General features: G+C 33.6%; 1 protein-coding gene across 1 annotated transcript in view; it reads left to right on the forward strand.

Moving 5' to 3' along the window:
* CSMD3 (CUB and Sushi multiple domains 3) overlaps window positions 1-17,363 on the forward strand; it is a 1,010,791-nt gene that overhangs the window by 545,452 nt on the left and 447,976 nt on the right. Inside the window, exon 12 of the mRNA XM_064476888.1 lies at window positions 10,669-10,772. Coding sequence (XP_064332958.1) covers window positions 10,669-10,772 — 104 coding nt within the window. The remainder of the gene's footprint in view (window positions 1-10,668; window positions 10,773-17,363) is intronic.

Here is a 17,363-nt window from a genome sequence, read left to right on the forward strand (position 1 = left end):
GGAGACTAAAACTGGGACCCAGTCACCCTGGATCAACAGGTGAAGAAGCTGAACTTGAAACTTTAGCATTTAGTTTAAAGCCTCAAAAGATGTTAAATTGGCTCCAGCTTGGTGGTAACCCTTGGATTCAGTTAGCAGAAAATTAATTAAATTATACCCAATTTAAGACTTTCAAAATTCTGATGGCTTAAGCCCCTGTAAAAATGGGCTTACTATTAAATATAACTAAACACATAGAGAAGCAAGACAGCATAACTGAGTTACTAGAGATAATAAACAGAGAATTTCTTTGGGAAATTAGGGCAGCCAAAAACCCTCGAGTATATGGTGGAATTTAGAAAGTTACATGCATACCCATGGCAAGACACATGCTCAGACAGACCTGAGAAGACCCTGAGCTTTCACCACTAGCTGATCTATGAGCTTAGTGAAGGCAGCAAGTGAAGGCTAAAATAGAATTGTAAATAGCCTGGCTAAGTATTAAAGAGTTTCCCAGAATTGAGCCAATCCTCAAATACTAAGAGAGGTGTTGCTCTGATCTAAGTGTTTCTGTCCTCTCAGAATTCATAGCTTGAAATTCTAATGTTCAGTGTGTTGCTATTAGGAGGTGGGGCTTTTGGGAGGTCCTGAGGGTGGAACCCTCCTGATTAGGACTAGTATTCTTATAAAAGAGACCACAGAGAGTTCCCTAAACCTTCTTCCATGTGAGGTTACAGCAAAAACATGGCCTTTTGTGAACCAGGAAGCTTGCTCTCACCATACACTAAATCAATCAGTGCCTTGATCTTGGACTTCCCAGTCTCAAGAACTGTGATTAATAAATGTTTATTGTTTATATGCCATATAGTTTATGGTATTTTGTTATAGCAGCCCAAACATACTAAAAGAGGAGGAGGGGTTAGCTCTTTGAATTTAAAGAAATTCTAGTTAAAACACTGAATGGACACAAGTCTTCAAAAATCAAGAATAGCAAACCCCCGGGGTGAGAGGAACTCTGATTTCCAGAATTACCATATTATACTATTCAAAACTCTAGTTTTCAACAACCACAAAGAAATCACAAAGTATGCAAAGAAACAGGAGAGTATGACCATTCAAAGGAACAAAATAAATTGACAGAAAATATCCCTGAAGACATTCAGTCATTGAACTTACTAGGCAAAGATTTAAAAGAGCTGTATTAGTTATGCTCAAAAAACATGGACATTAAATTAAATTAAAAATTAAAGGGAACCATGAAAATTATATATGAATAAAGTGAGAATATCAATAAGGAGATAGAAGGTATTGAAAGAAACCAAATAGAAATTCTGGAGCTTTAAAAGATAATAACAGAAATTTTAAAAAATTAACTGCAATTTTGCTACAGATAGAAGATTTGATCAGCAGAAGATAGAATTAGTAAACTTGAAAACAGGACAATTGAAAGTATTCAACCTGAAGAACAGAAAAAAAGAATGAAAAAAGTGAACAGAGCCTAAGGGACCTGTGGGACATAGTCAAGCAGACTAACATATATATTATAGGAGTCCCAGGAAACAAGATAGAAATAAAGATACAGAAAGAACATTTGAAGGAATAGTGGCCCAAAACTTTGAGAGAGACGTGAATCTACGCATCCAGGAAGCTCACAAAGTCCAAGTAAGATAAACTCAAAGAGATCCATACCTAAACATATTCTATCAAGAAAGCAGTCAGATGATATCTTTAAACAATGAAAGATTTCAACCAAAAAAATCTATCAAAACTATCCTTCAAGGATGAAGAAGAAATTAAGATATTCCCAGATGAACAAAATCTAAAGGAACACAGAAATAAACCTTTCCACTTATGATCAATTAATTTTTGACAAAGGTGCCAAAAACACTGAATGGGGGAAGAATACAGGCATACTTCAGAGAAATTGTGCATTTGGTTCTAGACCACCACAATAAAGTAAGTCACACTTTTTTTTGTTTCCCAGTGCATTTAATAGTTATTGTTATAGATGCAAATCAAAAACTACAATGAGATATCACCTCACACCAGTCAGAATGGCCATCGTTGAAAAGTCCACAAATGATAAATGCTGGAGAGGATGTGGAAATAAGGGAACCCTCCTACACTGTTGGTGGCAATGCAGCTTGGTGCAGCCATTATGGAAAACAGTATGGAGATTCCTCAAAAGACTAAAAATAGATTTATCATATGATCTAGAAATCCCACTCCTGGGCATATTTCCAGAGGGAACCTTACTTCAGAAAGACACCTGCATCCCAATGTTCATAGCAGCACCATTTACAATAGCCAAGACATGGAAACAACCCAAATGTCCATTGACAGATTACTGGATAAAGAAGTTGTGGTATATTTATATAATGAAATATTACTCAGCCATAAAAAATAATAAAATAATGCCATTTGCAGCAACATGAATGGCCCTGGAGATCGTCATTCTAAGTGGAGTAAGCCAGAAAGAGAAAGAAAAATACCATATGATATCACTCATGTGTGGAATCTACAGAATAAAAAGAATTTATTTATAAAACATAAACTGACTCACAGACATAGAAAACAAAAACTTATGGTTACCAGGGGGGAAGGGGGTGGGAAGGGATAAATAGAGAGTTCAAATTTGCAGATACTGACTGGTATGTATAAAACAGATAAACAAGTTTATACTCTATAGCACAGGGAACTATATTCGGTATCTTGTAGTAGCTTATGGTGAAAAAGAATATGAAAACGAATATATGTATATTCATGTATGACTGAAGTATTGTGCTGTAAACCAGAAATTGACACAACATTGTAAACTGACTATACCTCAATAAAAAAAGATTAAAAAATGCTATGTTTACAGTATACTAAGTGTAAGGTAAAATTATGCTGAAAAACAATGTACACATCTTAATTAAAAATACTTTATTACTAAAAAATGCTAACCATGATCAGAACCTTCAGTGAGTCATAATAATTTAGCTGGTGGAAGGTCTTGCTGCAGTGTTAGCTGCCAACTCATCAGGGTGGTTGTTGCTGATGGTTGAGGTGGCTGTAGCAATTTCTTAAAATAAGACACCAATGAAATTTGCCACATTGCCTCATTGATTGACTCTTCCTTTCACAAATGATTTCTCTGTAACATGCGATGATAGCATTTTACACACAGTAGAACTTCTTTCAAAATGGAAGTCAATCCTCTCAAATACTGAAGTATCAAGTAAGTATATATAATATTCTAAAGTAAGTATTTATCAAATAAGCATATGTAACATTCTAAATTCTTCATAGTTATTTCAACAATCAACCAGGAATAGATTCCATCTCAAGAAAAGTTCCTCACTTTGCTCTTCCACAAGAAGCAACTCCTCATCTGTTAAAGTTTTACCAAGAAGTTGCAGCAATTCAGTCCCATCTTCAGGCTCCACTTATTCTAGTTCTCCTGCTATTTTCACCACATCTACAGTGACTTCCTCCACTGAAGTTTTGAATCTTTCAAAAAGTCATCCATGAGGGTTGAAATCAACTTCTTCCAGACTCCAATTAATGTAGATATTTTGCTCTTCCCATGAATCACAAATGTTCTTAATGGCATCTAGAATGGTGCATCCTTTACAGAAGGTTTTTAATTTACTTTGCCCAGCTCCATCAGAGGAATCATTATCTATGGCAGCTACAACCTTACAAAGTATATTTTTTAAATAATAAGGCTTGAAAGTAAAACTTACTCCTTGATCTATGGGCTGCTGAATGAATGTTGTGTTAGTAGGCATGACAACAACATTAATCTTGTACATCTTCATCAGAGCTCTTGGGAGACCACTGTCAATAAGCAATAATATTTTTCGAGGAATCTTTTTTTTTTTCCCCTGAGCAGTGTGTCTCAACAATGGGCTGAAAGTATTCAGTATACAATGTTGTAAACAGATGTGCTGTTTCCAGTCTTTGTTGTTCCATTTAAAGAGTACAGGCTGAGTAGGTTTAGCATAATTTTTAAGAGCCTAGGATTTTTAGAATGGTAAATCAGTATTGGCTTCATGTCACCAGCTGCATTTACTCCTAGCAAGAGAGTCAACCTGTCCTTTGAAGCTTTGAAGCCAGACATTGACTTCTCCTCTCTAGCTGTGAAAGTTCTAGATTGCATCTTCTTCCAATATAAGCTGTTTTGTCTACACTGAAAATCTATTATTTAGTGTAGTTACCTTCACTAATTTGTCTTAGCGAGATCTCCTGGATAATTTGCTGCAGCTTCACCTTGCACTTGTACTTTATGGATATGGCTTTTTTCCTTAAACTGCATGAACCAACCTCTGCTAGCATCATACCTTCCTTTGAAGCTTCCTCACCTCTTTAAACCTTCACAGACTTGAAGAGAATTAGGGCCTTGCTCTGAATTAGGCTTTGGCTTAAAAGAATGTTGTGACTGGTTTAATCTTCTATCCAGACCACTAAAATTTTATCAATATCAGCAATAAGGCTGTTTCACTTTCTTATCATTCATGTGTTCACTAGAGTAGCACTTTTAATTTTCTTCAAGAACTTTTTCTTCACATTTACAACTTGGCTAACTAATGCAGGAAGCCTAGCTTTCAGCCTATCTTAACTTTTGACATGCCTTTCTCACTAAGCTTAATCGTTTTTAGCTTTTGAATTAAAGTGACAGGGGTAGGACTCTTCTTTACAATTCAACACTTAGAAGCCATTGTAGGGTTGCTAGATGGCCTAATTTCAATACTGTTGTGTCTCAGGAAATAGGAGGCCTGAAGAGATGGAGAAAGATGCCGGAACAGCCTATCAGTGGAGCAGTTAGAACACATAAAACATTTATCATTTAGAGTTGCAGTCTTAAGTGGGTGTAGTTTGTGGTTCCCCAAAGGCATTACAATAGTGACATCAAAGGTCATTGAGCACAGATTACCATAACAAATATAATAATAATTAAGTTTGAAATATTTGAGAATTATCAAAACATGACACCAAGACACAAAATGTACAAATACTGTTGAAAAATATATCTTTGATATACTTGCTTTAACAGAGTTTTGCCACAAACCATCCATTTGTAAAAAATACGATATCTGCCAGTCATAATAAAGCAAAACACAATAAAGCAAGGTTTGCCTGTAGTTGCTTCAGTAAGTGGTACTTGGAAAACTGGATAGCCACATGTGGAAGAATAGAATTTGATACTTACTTCCACTGTATGCAACAGTTAACTCAAAGCAGATCAAAAACCTAAGTTTAAGAGCTTGAACTATGAAACTCATAGAAGAAAATATAGAGAAAAAAATTGCATGATCTGGGATTTTGCATTGCTTTCTTAATATGACACTAAAAGCACAGGCAACAAAATTTAAAAATAGATAAACTAGACTTCATTACATTAAAAACTTTGAGGCATCAAAGAACACTATCACAAGAGTGCAAAGACAATTCACACAATGGGAGGAAATATTTGCAAATAATGTATCTGATAGGGAATTAATATTCAGCATATGTAAGGAGTTCCTTCAACTTAGCAACAGTAAAACAAATGACCTAATTTTAAAGGTGGTAAAAATAAATAAATAAAAAGGGGTAAATGATTGAATAGACAGTTCTTCAAAGAAAATATACAAATGGCTAACAAATACATGAAAAGATGCTCAACATTATTAGTCACTAGAGAAATGCAATTAAATCTATAGGGAGATACCATTCTACACCTAGTAGGACAGATTTAATAAAAACGAGATAGAAAATAACACGTAGCGAGGATTGCTGGTGGGAATTTAAAGTGTTCAGAAGTTCTGGAAAACAGCTTGGCAGGTTTTCAAAATGTTGAATATATGACCCAGTAATTTCACTTCTAGGTATATACACAATAATTGAAAACAGAGATTCAAACAAATATTTGCACAGCAATCTTCATAATAGATAATAATTCACTATAAGCAAAAGATAGAAACACTCTAATTGTCTCTATCAATGGAGTAATGATTTAAATCAAATTATGCGTATACACACAATGGAATATTATTCAGCCATAAATAGAAATTAAGTTCTGACACATGGTACAATGTAGATAAACCTTGAAGACTTTATGTTTAGTGAAGTAAATCAGACACAGAAAGACAAATATTGTGTTATTCCACTTATATAAAATATCTAGAATATGCAAGTTTGTAGAGACAGAAAGTATGTTGGAAGTTACCATGAGATGGGGAAAAGTGGAAAATGGGGAGTTATTCTTATTGCTTAATGGTAGTGGGGTTTTCGTTTGGTGTGATGAAAAATTTTTAGAGAAAGATGGTGGTGATGGTTGCATAGAAGTGTGAATACAGTTAATGCTAGTGAATTGTACACTTAAAATAGTTAAAATTGAAATTTTCTTTTGTACATAGTTACCACAATAAAAACTGGCAAACGTATTAATGTAGTATTAGAAACAGAAGTAGGACAAAAGTACAGACACAAGATAGACCAAAATAGACTAAAAGAAAGTGAGTAACTATATGATAATAACTTTGAAAACTTTTTCAGCATTGACATGTTTCTAGGAAAGTTAAACCAACTTTGACTCAAAACAAAAACAAAAAACCCCAAAAGCCTGAATAATTCTGCAACTATAGAATAAATTAAACAAGCAGTAAACAGTCAACTATTGATCCCCCGGGAAGAGGCTCAGGTGTTTTTACAGAATTTTTTAAAATTATTTATTTATTTATTCTTTTTTTTACAGAATTATTTTAGAAGCTCTTCCATAATAGAAATGAAAATAAATACTTGTCACCTTATTTGATGAAACCAATAAAATTTTGATACTAAACCACAAAGGAAAACCAGAGAAGAAATCTTCCTTATCTTTTTAAAATATATATACCTCAATAATATTCTTAATGGTGAAACACTAGAAGCATTTCCTTTTAAATAAGTACAATTTAATGAGGCCAACTATCACTCATTCCAGTTAAAACTATACCAAAGATACGAAGAAGTTAATATAAAGAAAGGAAGGCTAAGGTTGAAAAGCAAGAATCTAAGTTGTTCTTTACAAAAAAAACATGATTGTTATATAGAAAAGTAAAAGATAATTTGCAAGTATTTTTAAATAATAGGGAAGTCTTATCAAGTCACCTAAATATGAGACCAATAAGCAAAATAAATTTCATTTTATATACTAACAATGAAACAGTTTAAAATATAAAAAAAATCTTCATTTAAAATAACAGTAATAGAATAGATTTTCAAAATATATATAGAAAAAATCGCATATCTGACTTACAAGATAAAGTCTTATTTTATAGCCAAATAGCTAAGCCAATTTGTGTTAGTTTAGGGACACACAAACAACCAAGAGAACAGAATCTAGAGCCCCAAATCCAACATCCTTATATATAGAATTTTGATATATGTCAGTTTGTCATTCAGATTACTGGGGAAAAGAGGACTATTTTATTCAGTTAAAAGTACTGAGGCAGCTTCTTGTTCAAAAAAAAAAAAAAAAAGGAAAGAAATGCTATTAGTTTCTATTGTTGCATATCAAATTGCCAAAATTTAGCAGCAGGAAACAAAATAAATGTTATCTGACAGTTTCCATGGGAATGGAGTTCAGGCACAGATAGCTGGTTCCTCTTCTCAGGGTATTGGCCAGGACTGTTATATTATTTGAGGCTATGGGACCTCTTCCAAGCTCACTGGCTGTTGGAAGAATTCAGTTACTATGATTATAGGACTGAGGTCCTCAGTTGCTAAAGGCTACCCACTGTTCCTTGCCATATGGGCCTCTGTTTTGGAGAGGCCAACAGGAAAGCATCTCTTCTGATTTATTTTGTTTCTCACTTCTAGACCTTATTTTAATCAGACTACTCTGAATTGGGTTATGCCTACCAAGGATAATCTCCTTTTGATTAAGTCAACTGATTAGAAACCTTAAATACATGTGTAATATCCCTTCATTTTATCTGTAAAATGTAACCCAAACAGGAGATTTGTATACCATAATAGTCATATGTTGTGCCCACACTCAAAGGGAGGGAATTATACAGGCTATCTACATTGAGGGTAGGCAGGGCATGAATTTAGGAGGCCATCTTAGAATTCTGCCTACCACAGATACGTGCTTCATACTTTCTATAAAATTTAATTGCCAAAACCTGAAGATCATCATTCTAAGTGAAGTGGGCTGGAAAGAGAAAGAAAAATGCCATATGTTATCATTTGTAAGTGGAATCTAAAAAAAGAAAAATAAGGACACACACGCACAAAAATTTAATTGCCAAAAATTTAGGTTTTGAAGAAAATGTCTTTATGACCTTGGGTCATAAGCAATGCCAAAGTACTACATATAAAATAAAAGATTAACAAGCCCTACTTTAGTAATAGTAATAATTTTTTTCTTTTCAAAAGATTTAGCAAAGAAAGTGAAAAACCAAGCTATAAACTTGAAGAAAATATTGCAGCACATATAACATATAATAGATTAGTATACAGAATATGTAAAACTAATCTCAACTGGTGAGCCAAGCTCAATGGTATATTGGTGAATGGTGTATTATGAATGAGTTACAGGTAGAACTGAGATATATATCTTAGCTTTCTGTGAGACAGACCAGGGCCTGGGCAAAATACTTCCATTATACGCAACTTCATCTGCTTGCCTCATTGTGTCTTAAATGTTATTATTTTGTATGTGTGCTATAAAAGATAAATGTTGGAAATCACTGATAAAAAGAATTCCTGCTATCAGTTATAAGCAAATAAGCAGTCCAAATGAAAAATAACCAAAATACCACAAGTCATTTACAGAAAAGGAACAAAAATGACAAACAAGATGTATGAAAAGATATGCAACTTAATTAGTAATGAAGAAAATGCAAAAAAATCCCTTTTAAAACCCTCTAGATTGGTAGAAATAATGAAATCTAGTGTACATAAGTTGTGAGCATTTAAATTAGTAAAGTAATTTTTAAACCGTATGGCACAATAATAGGAAACTGAATTTTTGCTTTGTAATTATCCAGAAATTTCACTCATATGTACATACATAACCTAGAGATACATTGGTACATTTGAACCAGAAAATATTTAATATTGTTCATAACCATGGTACTTATAATAACAAAATAATGGAGAACAACTTAAAACTATATTGATAGGCACTTACTAATTGAGATACTTATATTTAACTCATTGTAGAACAGGGAAACATTTTTTAAAAATTGTAGCCATGTAAAATTCAACGTTTTCCCATATTCTATATTTAAACCTGACCAAAAAAATTGCTTTAGTCAATGGTAATAAAAATTCATTTGAAAAATCAAGAAGTAGACATAGTCAATTTTTTTTTTGTTATAAATCTTAATAAAGTCAGGACATGAAATCTATGATTTTTTTAAAGAATTTCTTTTTATGATACCAAAGTAACATAGTTATAAAAATTATTTTAAAATAATATTTTTTTCAAATTTTTAAGCATTTTTCATTCATTCTCTAGTACTATTTAGTACCTTCAGGCATTCATTTTCTTTATCTGATGTTCAATAATACTTTATCATAAATTATTTTTTGCTCAAGGCATGATTGTATATGGGACATTTATGTACTTTCTACTTATATGGATTATTAATTATATTATTATTTAATATTATATCAGGTTCCTAATTTAAGAATTTTAATTTAATTAAATATGCATTTTTACATAGATATATAAATAATAAATGTTTGTATGAGTCTATTTTGGTGAGAAATAATATTAAATTATTTGTCATGGTGTAATGTGCCTCCCAAAGAATTGTGCTCCAAGTTTTGCCAGCAAAGTGTAATATATGTGATGGATTCTGTTACCAAAGGATATATAAAAATAGGGGGCTTGAGCCAAGATGGTGGAGTAGAGAGACTCACAGCTCACCCTCTCCCACAAATACACCAAGAATTATGTCTACAAACTTCTTGAATTGCACAGGACACCTACTGAACTCTGGCAGGGTGACTCTTGTTTTGACATACAGGAGGATTCTCACAAAATCCAATAAACGACATGGTTATATATACTGTATAGCACAGAGAACTATATTCAATATCTTGTAGTAATTTATGGTGAAAAAGAACATGAACACAAATATATGTATGTTCCTATATGACTGAAGTATTGTGCTATACACCAGAAATTGACACAACATTGTAAACTGACTATACTTCAGTGAAAATATACATTAAAAAAGGATATACAAAAATAAACCTGATGTCTTTAAATCTAGTGATATAGATTCAAATTTAGCTCTAACATTTTTTAAGCTTTACTATTTAATGAAAATAGTACACTATTTTTTCATGCTCGCTTATAAAAATATATGCAAATATATGAAAAACCACTCTCCACCTACATATAATTTTTATAAAGCCTTCTCAAATTAGATTCGCAAATGCCTCAAATTAGAGTGTTCTGTAAACAGAAGCCATGCCATTTCACTGAAGAATTATTACAGAAGATACAGTGTAGCAAATAAAAATTATGTTGTAATTATAATGATTAGGAATAGTTTCACATGATCTCCTACCTTGGTATGAAATTCATATATAGGTAGCTATAGATGTATAGATATATAGTATGTCTGAAGTGCATTTTAAATGTTTTTCTGCCATTATTTTTTGTTTATTATTATTATATAATGATATATATTTGAGATGTTTGTTTCTGCTTATTGTTAGGTTATCCAGATAAATTTTGAAGAATTTGATTTGGAGATTGGCTATGATACCTTGACAATTGGTGATGGGGGCGAAGTTGGCGACCCTAGGACAGTGCTCCAAGTGTAAGTTCTCAATGTTTCTTTCTTAACTCAGCCTATCAGGTCTTTATGATATTTTACCTTTATTTTTTTTCCCATTGATCCTTCCCACTACAACCAACAGAAGAAGCATAGTACCCTATCATCATAAGCATAGTACCTTACCATCAACCTGCATATGGTATATTTATTAGTCCTTCTTCAGTGAAGCTTAAGATACTTGATCCAAACAGTTACTTAGAATCCATTGCCAAAAAAAATCCATTGCCAAAAATCCAGCCCAGTGGAGATGGAGGCCTAGAGTGAAATTAGAGTGGCTGATTAGCCTTATTTTGGAAAACACGTTTACCCCACAGAATTTTAAAACAGACTGAAAAAACAAGTTTAAAATTGATCCCAGAGACGCTAATACTGTTACTAAAGACTGGAGAGTGCTGCTAATTTAATGGAGATTTAATCATACCTGGCCATTAAGATCTGAAGTTGAGAGTTTATTAGTGGTGTGACACTTGAAGTAGTTAGCAATGAACAACTCTCAGAGTTGAGCTAGTTAAGATAGACCGCATATGGTTCTTAATGGCAGCTAAAAGAATGAATATATATTGAGAAAAGGGAAATGTTAGGAATTTATTTATTGCCCAATCCTTGGCTATCCATTCCAATAATCTACCTCTTATAGTGGCAAGAAGAAATGTTTCAAAGGAAGTACATTGTTTTTTCTGTGATGAACCTCAAAAGCATATGATATACTTTCTCTCAGAGTTCCTTTCATAACTGTTGATTTGCAGTTCAGGCTTTAGCAATATGATGTTTCTCAAAAATAAGGTCTTTTGCTTCACAATTACCTGCTGCACTTTTTAAAATGTAGATTTCTGGACCCTCATATCTGAATTACTGTAATCAGTGTGTCTGGGATTTGGACCCCACAAATCTACATTTTAATAGTCTCTATCACGTAATCTTTATGCATATCAAAGTTTGAGAACTACTGCTATAATATTTAAAAATTTTTCAGCATAAACAACTCTAGAAGTAATGCCCTTATCATGTGTGTATTTTTTAATTGCAGCGTAATTGACACACAATATCATATTAGTTTCATGTGTACATCAGTGATTCAATATTTATATATATTGAAATAGTCACCACAGTAAGTCTGATTACCATCTGTCTCCATACAAAATTATTTCTTGAGGTATGACTGTATCCCTGTGAAATTCCCTCTTAGAACTGCTTTTGCTGAGTTCCAAAGATTTTGGAAAGTTGTTTTTATTTTAATTTTTCTCCAAGTATTTTTCTTTAATTTTCTCTTTGATTTGTTGAATCAGTGGCTGTCTAGTAGTATGTTGTATAGTCTCCAAATGTTTATGTGTTTTCCTCTTTCCTTCTTGTGATTGATTTCTGGTCTCATATCTTGTTCACAGGAAAAGATGCATGATATGATTTCAGTTTCTTAAATTTTATGGCCTAACATGTGATCTATCCTAGAGAAAGTTTCATGTGCACTTAAAAAGAATGCATAATATTTCAGTTTTTGAATGGAATGTTCTGTATATATCTGTTAACTTCATCAAGACTGACATTGCTTAAGACCAATGTTTCCTTATCGATTTTCTGTCTGAATGATCTATCCAATGATGTAAGTGGGGTTTTAAAGTCCCCTACTATTACTCTGTTACTTTTAATTTCTCTCTTTATGCCTTATATATTTAGGTGCTCCTATACTGGGTGCATAAATATTTATAAATGCTATATCCTCTTATTTAGTTGGCATCTTTATCATTATGCAATGCCCTTTTTTGTCTCTTGTTACAGTATTACTTTCTCAGCTTTCTGTTTCCATTTGCATGGAATATCTTTTTTCATATCTTCATTTTTGATTTATGTGTGCCTTTAAATCTGAAGTGAGTCTCTTGTAGGCATCATAATGATGGGTCTTGTTTTTTGTTGTTGTTTTTGTTTTTATTATTTTAAATCCCCTGTGTATTTTGATTGGAGAATTTCATCCATTTACATTTAAAGTAATTATTGATAGGTATGTACTTATTGTCATTTTGTTAATTATTTTCTGGGTTTTTTTGTTGTTGTTGTTTGGTTTTTTTGTAGTTCTTCTCTGTTTCTTTCTTCTTCTCTTGTTCTATTCCCTTGTTGTTTAATGATTTTCCTTAATGTTATGTTTGGATTTTTTTTTTTTTTTTTTTTTTTTTTGCTTTTCATTTTCTGTGTATCTATTACAAGTTTTTGGTTTGTGGTCGCCACAATATTCATATATAACTATTTACATATAAAGCAGTCTATTTTAAGGCAACAGTCAATTAAGTTCAAATGCATTCTACAAATACTATATTTTATTCCCCCTTTACATTTTGTTTTTTACATCATGTTTTATATCTTCTTATTTGATGTATCCTCTAATTACTGTAGTTATAATTGCTTTTAAAACCTTTGTCATTTAACCTTCATACATGCTTTATAATTGATCCATTACCATTACTATACATTTGCCTTTTCCAGTAAGAACTTTACTTTCATATATTTTATTAATTAGTGCCATTTTTTTTTTCAGCTTCTAGAAGTCTCTTTAACATTTCTTGTAGGGCTAGTTTAGTGGTGATGAATTCCTTTAGATTTTGCTTGTGTAGGAAACTACCACATTTTCAGTTCTGAATGATAACCTTGCTGGATAGAGCATTTTAATTGTGAGGATTTTTTTTTTTCTTTCAGCACTTTGAATATATCATGGCACTCCATTCTGGTCTGCAAAGTTTCTGCTGAAAATATTTGCTTCCCACTACGTAACTAGTTGTTTTTCTCTTACTGCTTTTAGTGTTCGCTTTTTAATTTTTGACATTTTAATTATAATGTCTCTTTGTAAGTCTCTTTGGATTCATCTTGTTTGGGCCTCTGTACTTCCTGGACCTGGGTGTTTGTTTCCTTTCCAGGATAGGGAAGTTTTCAGCCAGGATTTTTTTCAAAATCTTTTTCTCTCTTTTTCTCTTTCTTCTATTTCTAGTATCCCCATAAAATGTGAATGTTATTTTGCTTGATGTTGTCCCAGAGGTCCTTAAATTATCCTGAATTTTAATTTTTTTTTCTTTTTGTTATGGTTAGGTGATTTCCACTACCCTGTCTTCCAGATCACTCATCATTCTTCTGTAGCACCTGATCTGCTGTTGATTTCCTTTAGTATATTTTTCATTTCATTTATGTTATTCATGTTATTGCATTATTTACCTCTGATTGGTTCTTTCTTATATTTTTTAACTCTTTGTCGACGTTCTCACTGTTTATCCATTATTCTCCTGAATTCAGTGACCACTTTTATGACCATTATTTTGAATTCTTTATCAGGTAGATTACTTATCTTCATATCATTAAGGTTTTTTTATGACATTATGTTTTGTTCTTTTGTTCGGGGCATACTGTCTCCTCATTTTGTCTAATTCTCTGTGTTTGTTTCTATATTTTAGGCAAAACTGCTACTTCTCTCAGTCTTGAAGTGGTGACCTTGTGTAGATGATGATCCTTTTCATCCAACCCTACTACAGCTCTTTGTTGTATCTTAAATTGTTTTGGTTGTCTATATTGCCTTATTTATTCCTGGAAAGCCCTTGCTATTCTGCTTGTGCCAAGACCTGTGAGTGTTCCAAGGAAAAGAATTCAGTAATCACCTAGTTTCAGGCTGATTGGATGCCAGACCCTCAGTCAGAAGCTTTTAAAGTTTGAAGATATATACAGTCCTGAGGGGCTTTAATTGTAATCCCAGCTGGCCTCCAAACCTGGAGATCTGAAGGTATCCCCTAGGTGACAGCTGCAAAAATCAAGGTTCTTGACAAGTGTGTAAGCTTCTTATTGGGGAGTCTCATTAAGCTGTAGCAAGGTCAAGGAGGTGCACAGAGATGGTGATACTCTGCTTATGTTGCCTCCTTTGCCTCTAGATATGTGGGAATCCTGAAGCCTGTTTCTTAGGTTGATGGCCCAGGCTAAGTAAATAGATTCTTTTCACAAGAAGACTGTGGGTGTATTTCAGTCTGCTGTCTGTGCAGTGCCATGGCAGTGGTTTCCTGCCAAGAACTGTTTTTCTAATTGTTATAGTCCCATGGAGCTTCAAAATGCCAGCCCCCTTAACTACCAGGGCCAGGTTATCAAGGGGTGTCCTCTGTGTGGATAGCATGTACCTGCTGGCTTTAATTGGACAGCTGGAGAGTGTAGGGGGTGGGGCTTGCTCTCTTGCTTTAGGAAGTCAGAGAGAAATGACTGTGCATGCCCACAGGCTACAGCAGTGCAGCAAGATGGTGCTTTGTCTGTGCAAGCATGTTGGCTTTAGGTTGGGAGTGGGAGAATACTGCAACTTCTTGTGGTTACCAGCCCTAGCCAGGGGATAAGAGAGTGTCATAGTTCCTTGCACTTGCAGACTTTAGCTAGGGAGCAGGAGAATGCCACAACCATTCATGCTCACCTATCCCAGACAGGGAGTTGTGGGGAATGCTGCAACCATTGGAGCTCTCCAGCTTCAGCAATGAAGTAGGACAATGCCATGATCACTCATCCTTGCATTTGAACTCTCCTTTCTGTGCTAGAAGGTTAGGAAGGGAATTCAACAATGGTTTCTGCTAATGCCTCTGTCTCTGGAGAATGTTTCAACTATCTTCCACCTCTCTAGCTAATGATTTTAGATTTCTTCCACATATAAATGTTGGCAACTTTTCAACCCTGTTATTTCACTGGGTTTCAGGGAAATTGAGACCACACATGAGCCCTTTAAGAGGTAAGGCTCAGTTTCTTGTAGCACTTTGGGACCCTTGGACCCTTGGACATCAGTCCCATTTATCTTCTCTCCTCTACCCATTACATGTATATCATTGATCAACTACAATTTTGTTGTTTATCTCTGAGCCTACTACAATTCCACTTTGTGCTTCCTAAGGTATGATGGACAAAAGGGCTGGCATTTTACATGCTCTAAATATTTGGTTATGTTGCTCAAGTTGTTTGTAACTTTATTTTTTTAAACATTTTTTATTGATTTATAATCATTTTACAATGTTGTGTCAAATTCTAGTGTTCAGCACAATTTTTCAGTCATACATGGACATATACACACTCATTATCACATTTTTTCCTCTGTGATTCCCTGTTCTATACAGTATAATCTTGCTTATCTATTCTACAATTTTGAAATCCCAGTCTATCCCTTCCCACCCTCTGCCCCCCTGGCAACCACAAGTCGTAACTTTATTTTTAACAGTTCCATCTTCATAAAAATGCTCAGCATTTTCATCAGGATTATGTGTCTGGTAGATATTTCACTATATTAGACTAATATCTTCCAGGAATAACGTATAATTCCTCCTAGATTTGTGTTTTTGTATCTGAGAGTTTGGATTTCATTTTGCTATAATATAATATGATAAATTTGCAGCCACAGAGCTACTCTGATCAGTCTGAACGGTAAATATGTTTTTTGGTTGTTTTTTGGGAGGTACAGTCATCCCTCAGTATCTGCGGGTATTGTTCCAGGACCTGCCGTGAATACCACAATTTGTCGGTCCCTGAATTCCATAGTCAGCGCTCCATATCTGTGGTTCCACATACATGGATTCAACAAACCATGGATGGTGTAATACTGAAGTATTTATTGAAAAAAATCCATGTATAAGTAGACCTGTGCAGTTCAAACCCATACTGTTCAAGGAGCAACTGTACAGTGTTTTAAAGAAATGAAAATATATATAAAAGTCTGAACTTGTTATTTCTTTTGACAGACTGGCAACATTTGGCCTGTATTATCACATAGCAAAAAGTCGTTGGAACTCTCTTCTGCCCTTTTTAGAGAGGGCATAGATTCTCATGGCCCCTAAACTTTGTATTGCTTTTCACATGTGCTTCTAAGATGCAGTACCTTCCTGGTCCTACAGGCATATGACACATGATACAACACAAAATCTGGTTTGATCTTTAAATTTATTATTTCCTAAATAATAAATGCATTTATTCCTTTTCTGACACTTTATAAAAGTTGAAGTTTCTTGGACATTAATGATGATATAGCAGATTTGATGAATGATCCTCACACATTTTGAGACCTATCTGCTACATGTGTAATAGATCACATCATATGTACTTCAGAAATAAAACTATAAAACATGTATGTGATCAGACATATTTACTTTTTTCTGCTTAAGATAGAGGAATGGATTTCAGGTTTAGATTCTTCAAAGCATGGACAGGGAAAGGCAAGCTAGCTAGTCAATTGACTGAAGAATGTTACTTAAAAGCCTTTTTTACTATATCTGCTGCTAAATTTAATTTAGTTTCTCAGCATCAGATCAAATTTAGATGTCATCTTGTACAACTGACATCCCAGATCATAGATGCTATATTCTCCTTTACCACTGCTTTAAAGAATCTGTGAGGTAATTAATATTACACAACTATAGGTAGAAAACTATAGACATACAAATTTATAGTAATCCAATAAAACACAGAAGGAAGATATCAAAATTATTGTCTTAATACCCAACCACTAGAACAGGTAAACATAAAAGAGTACATTTATTGGGATTAAGCAGTAATCTGTAAAATCCCTGATGTTAAAAAAATTAATAATATGTT

This window comes from Camelus dromedarius, chromosome 20 (genome assembly GCF_036321535.1).
Source record: "Camelus dromedarius isolate mCamDro1 chromosome 20, mCamDro1.pat, whole genome shotgun sequence".
Classification (NCBI taxonomy): Eukaryota; Metazoa; Chordata; class Mammalia; order Artiodactyla; family Camelidae; genus Camelus; species Camelus dromedarius.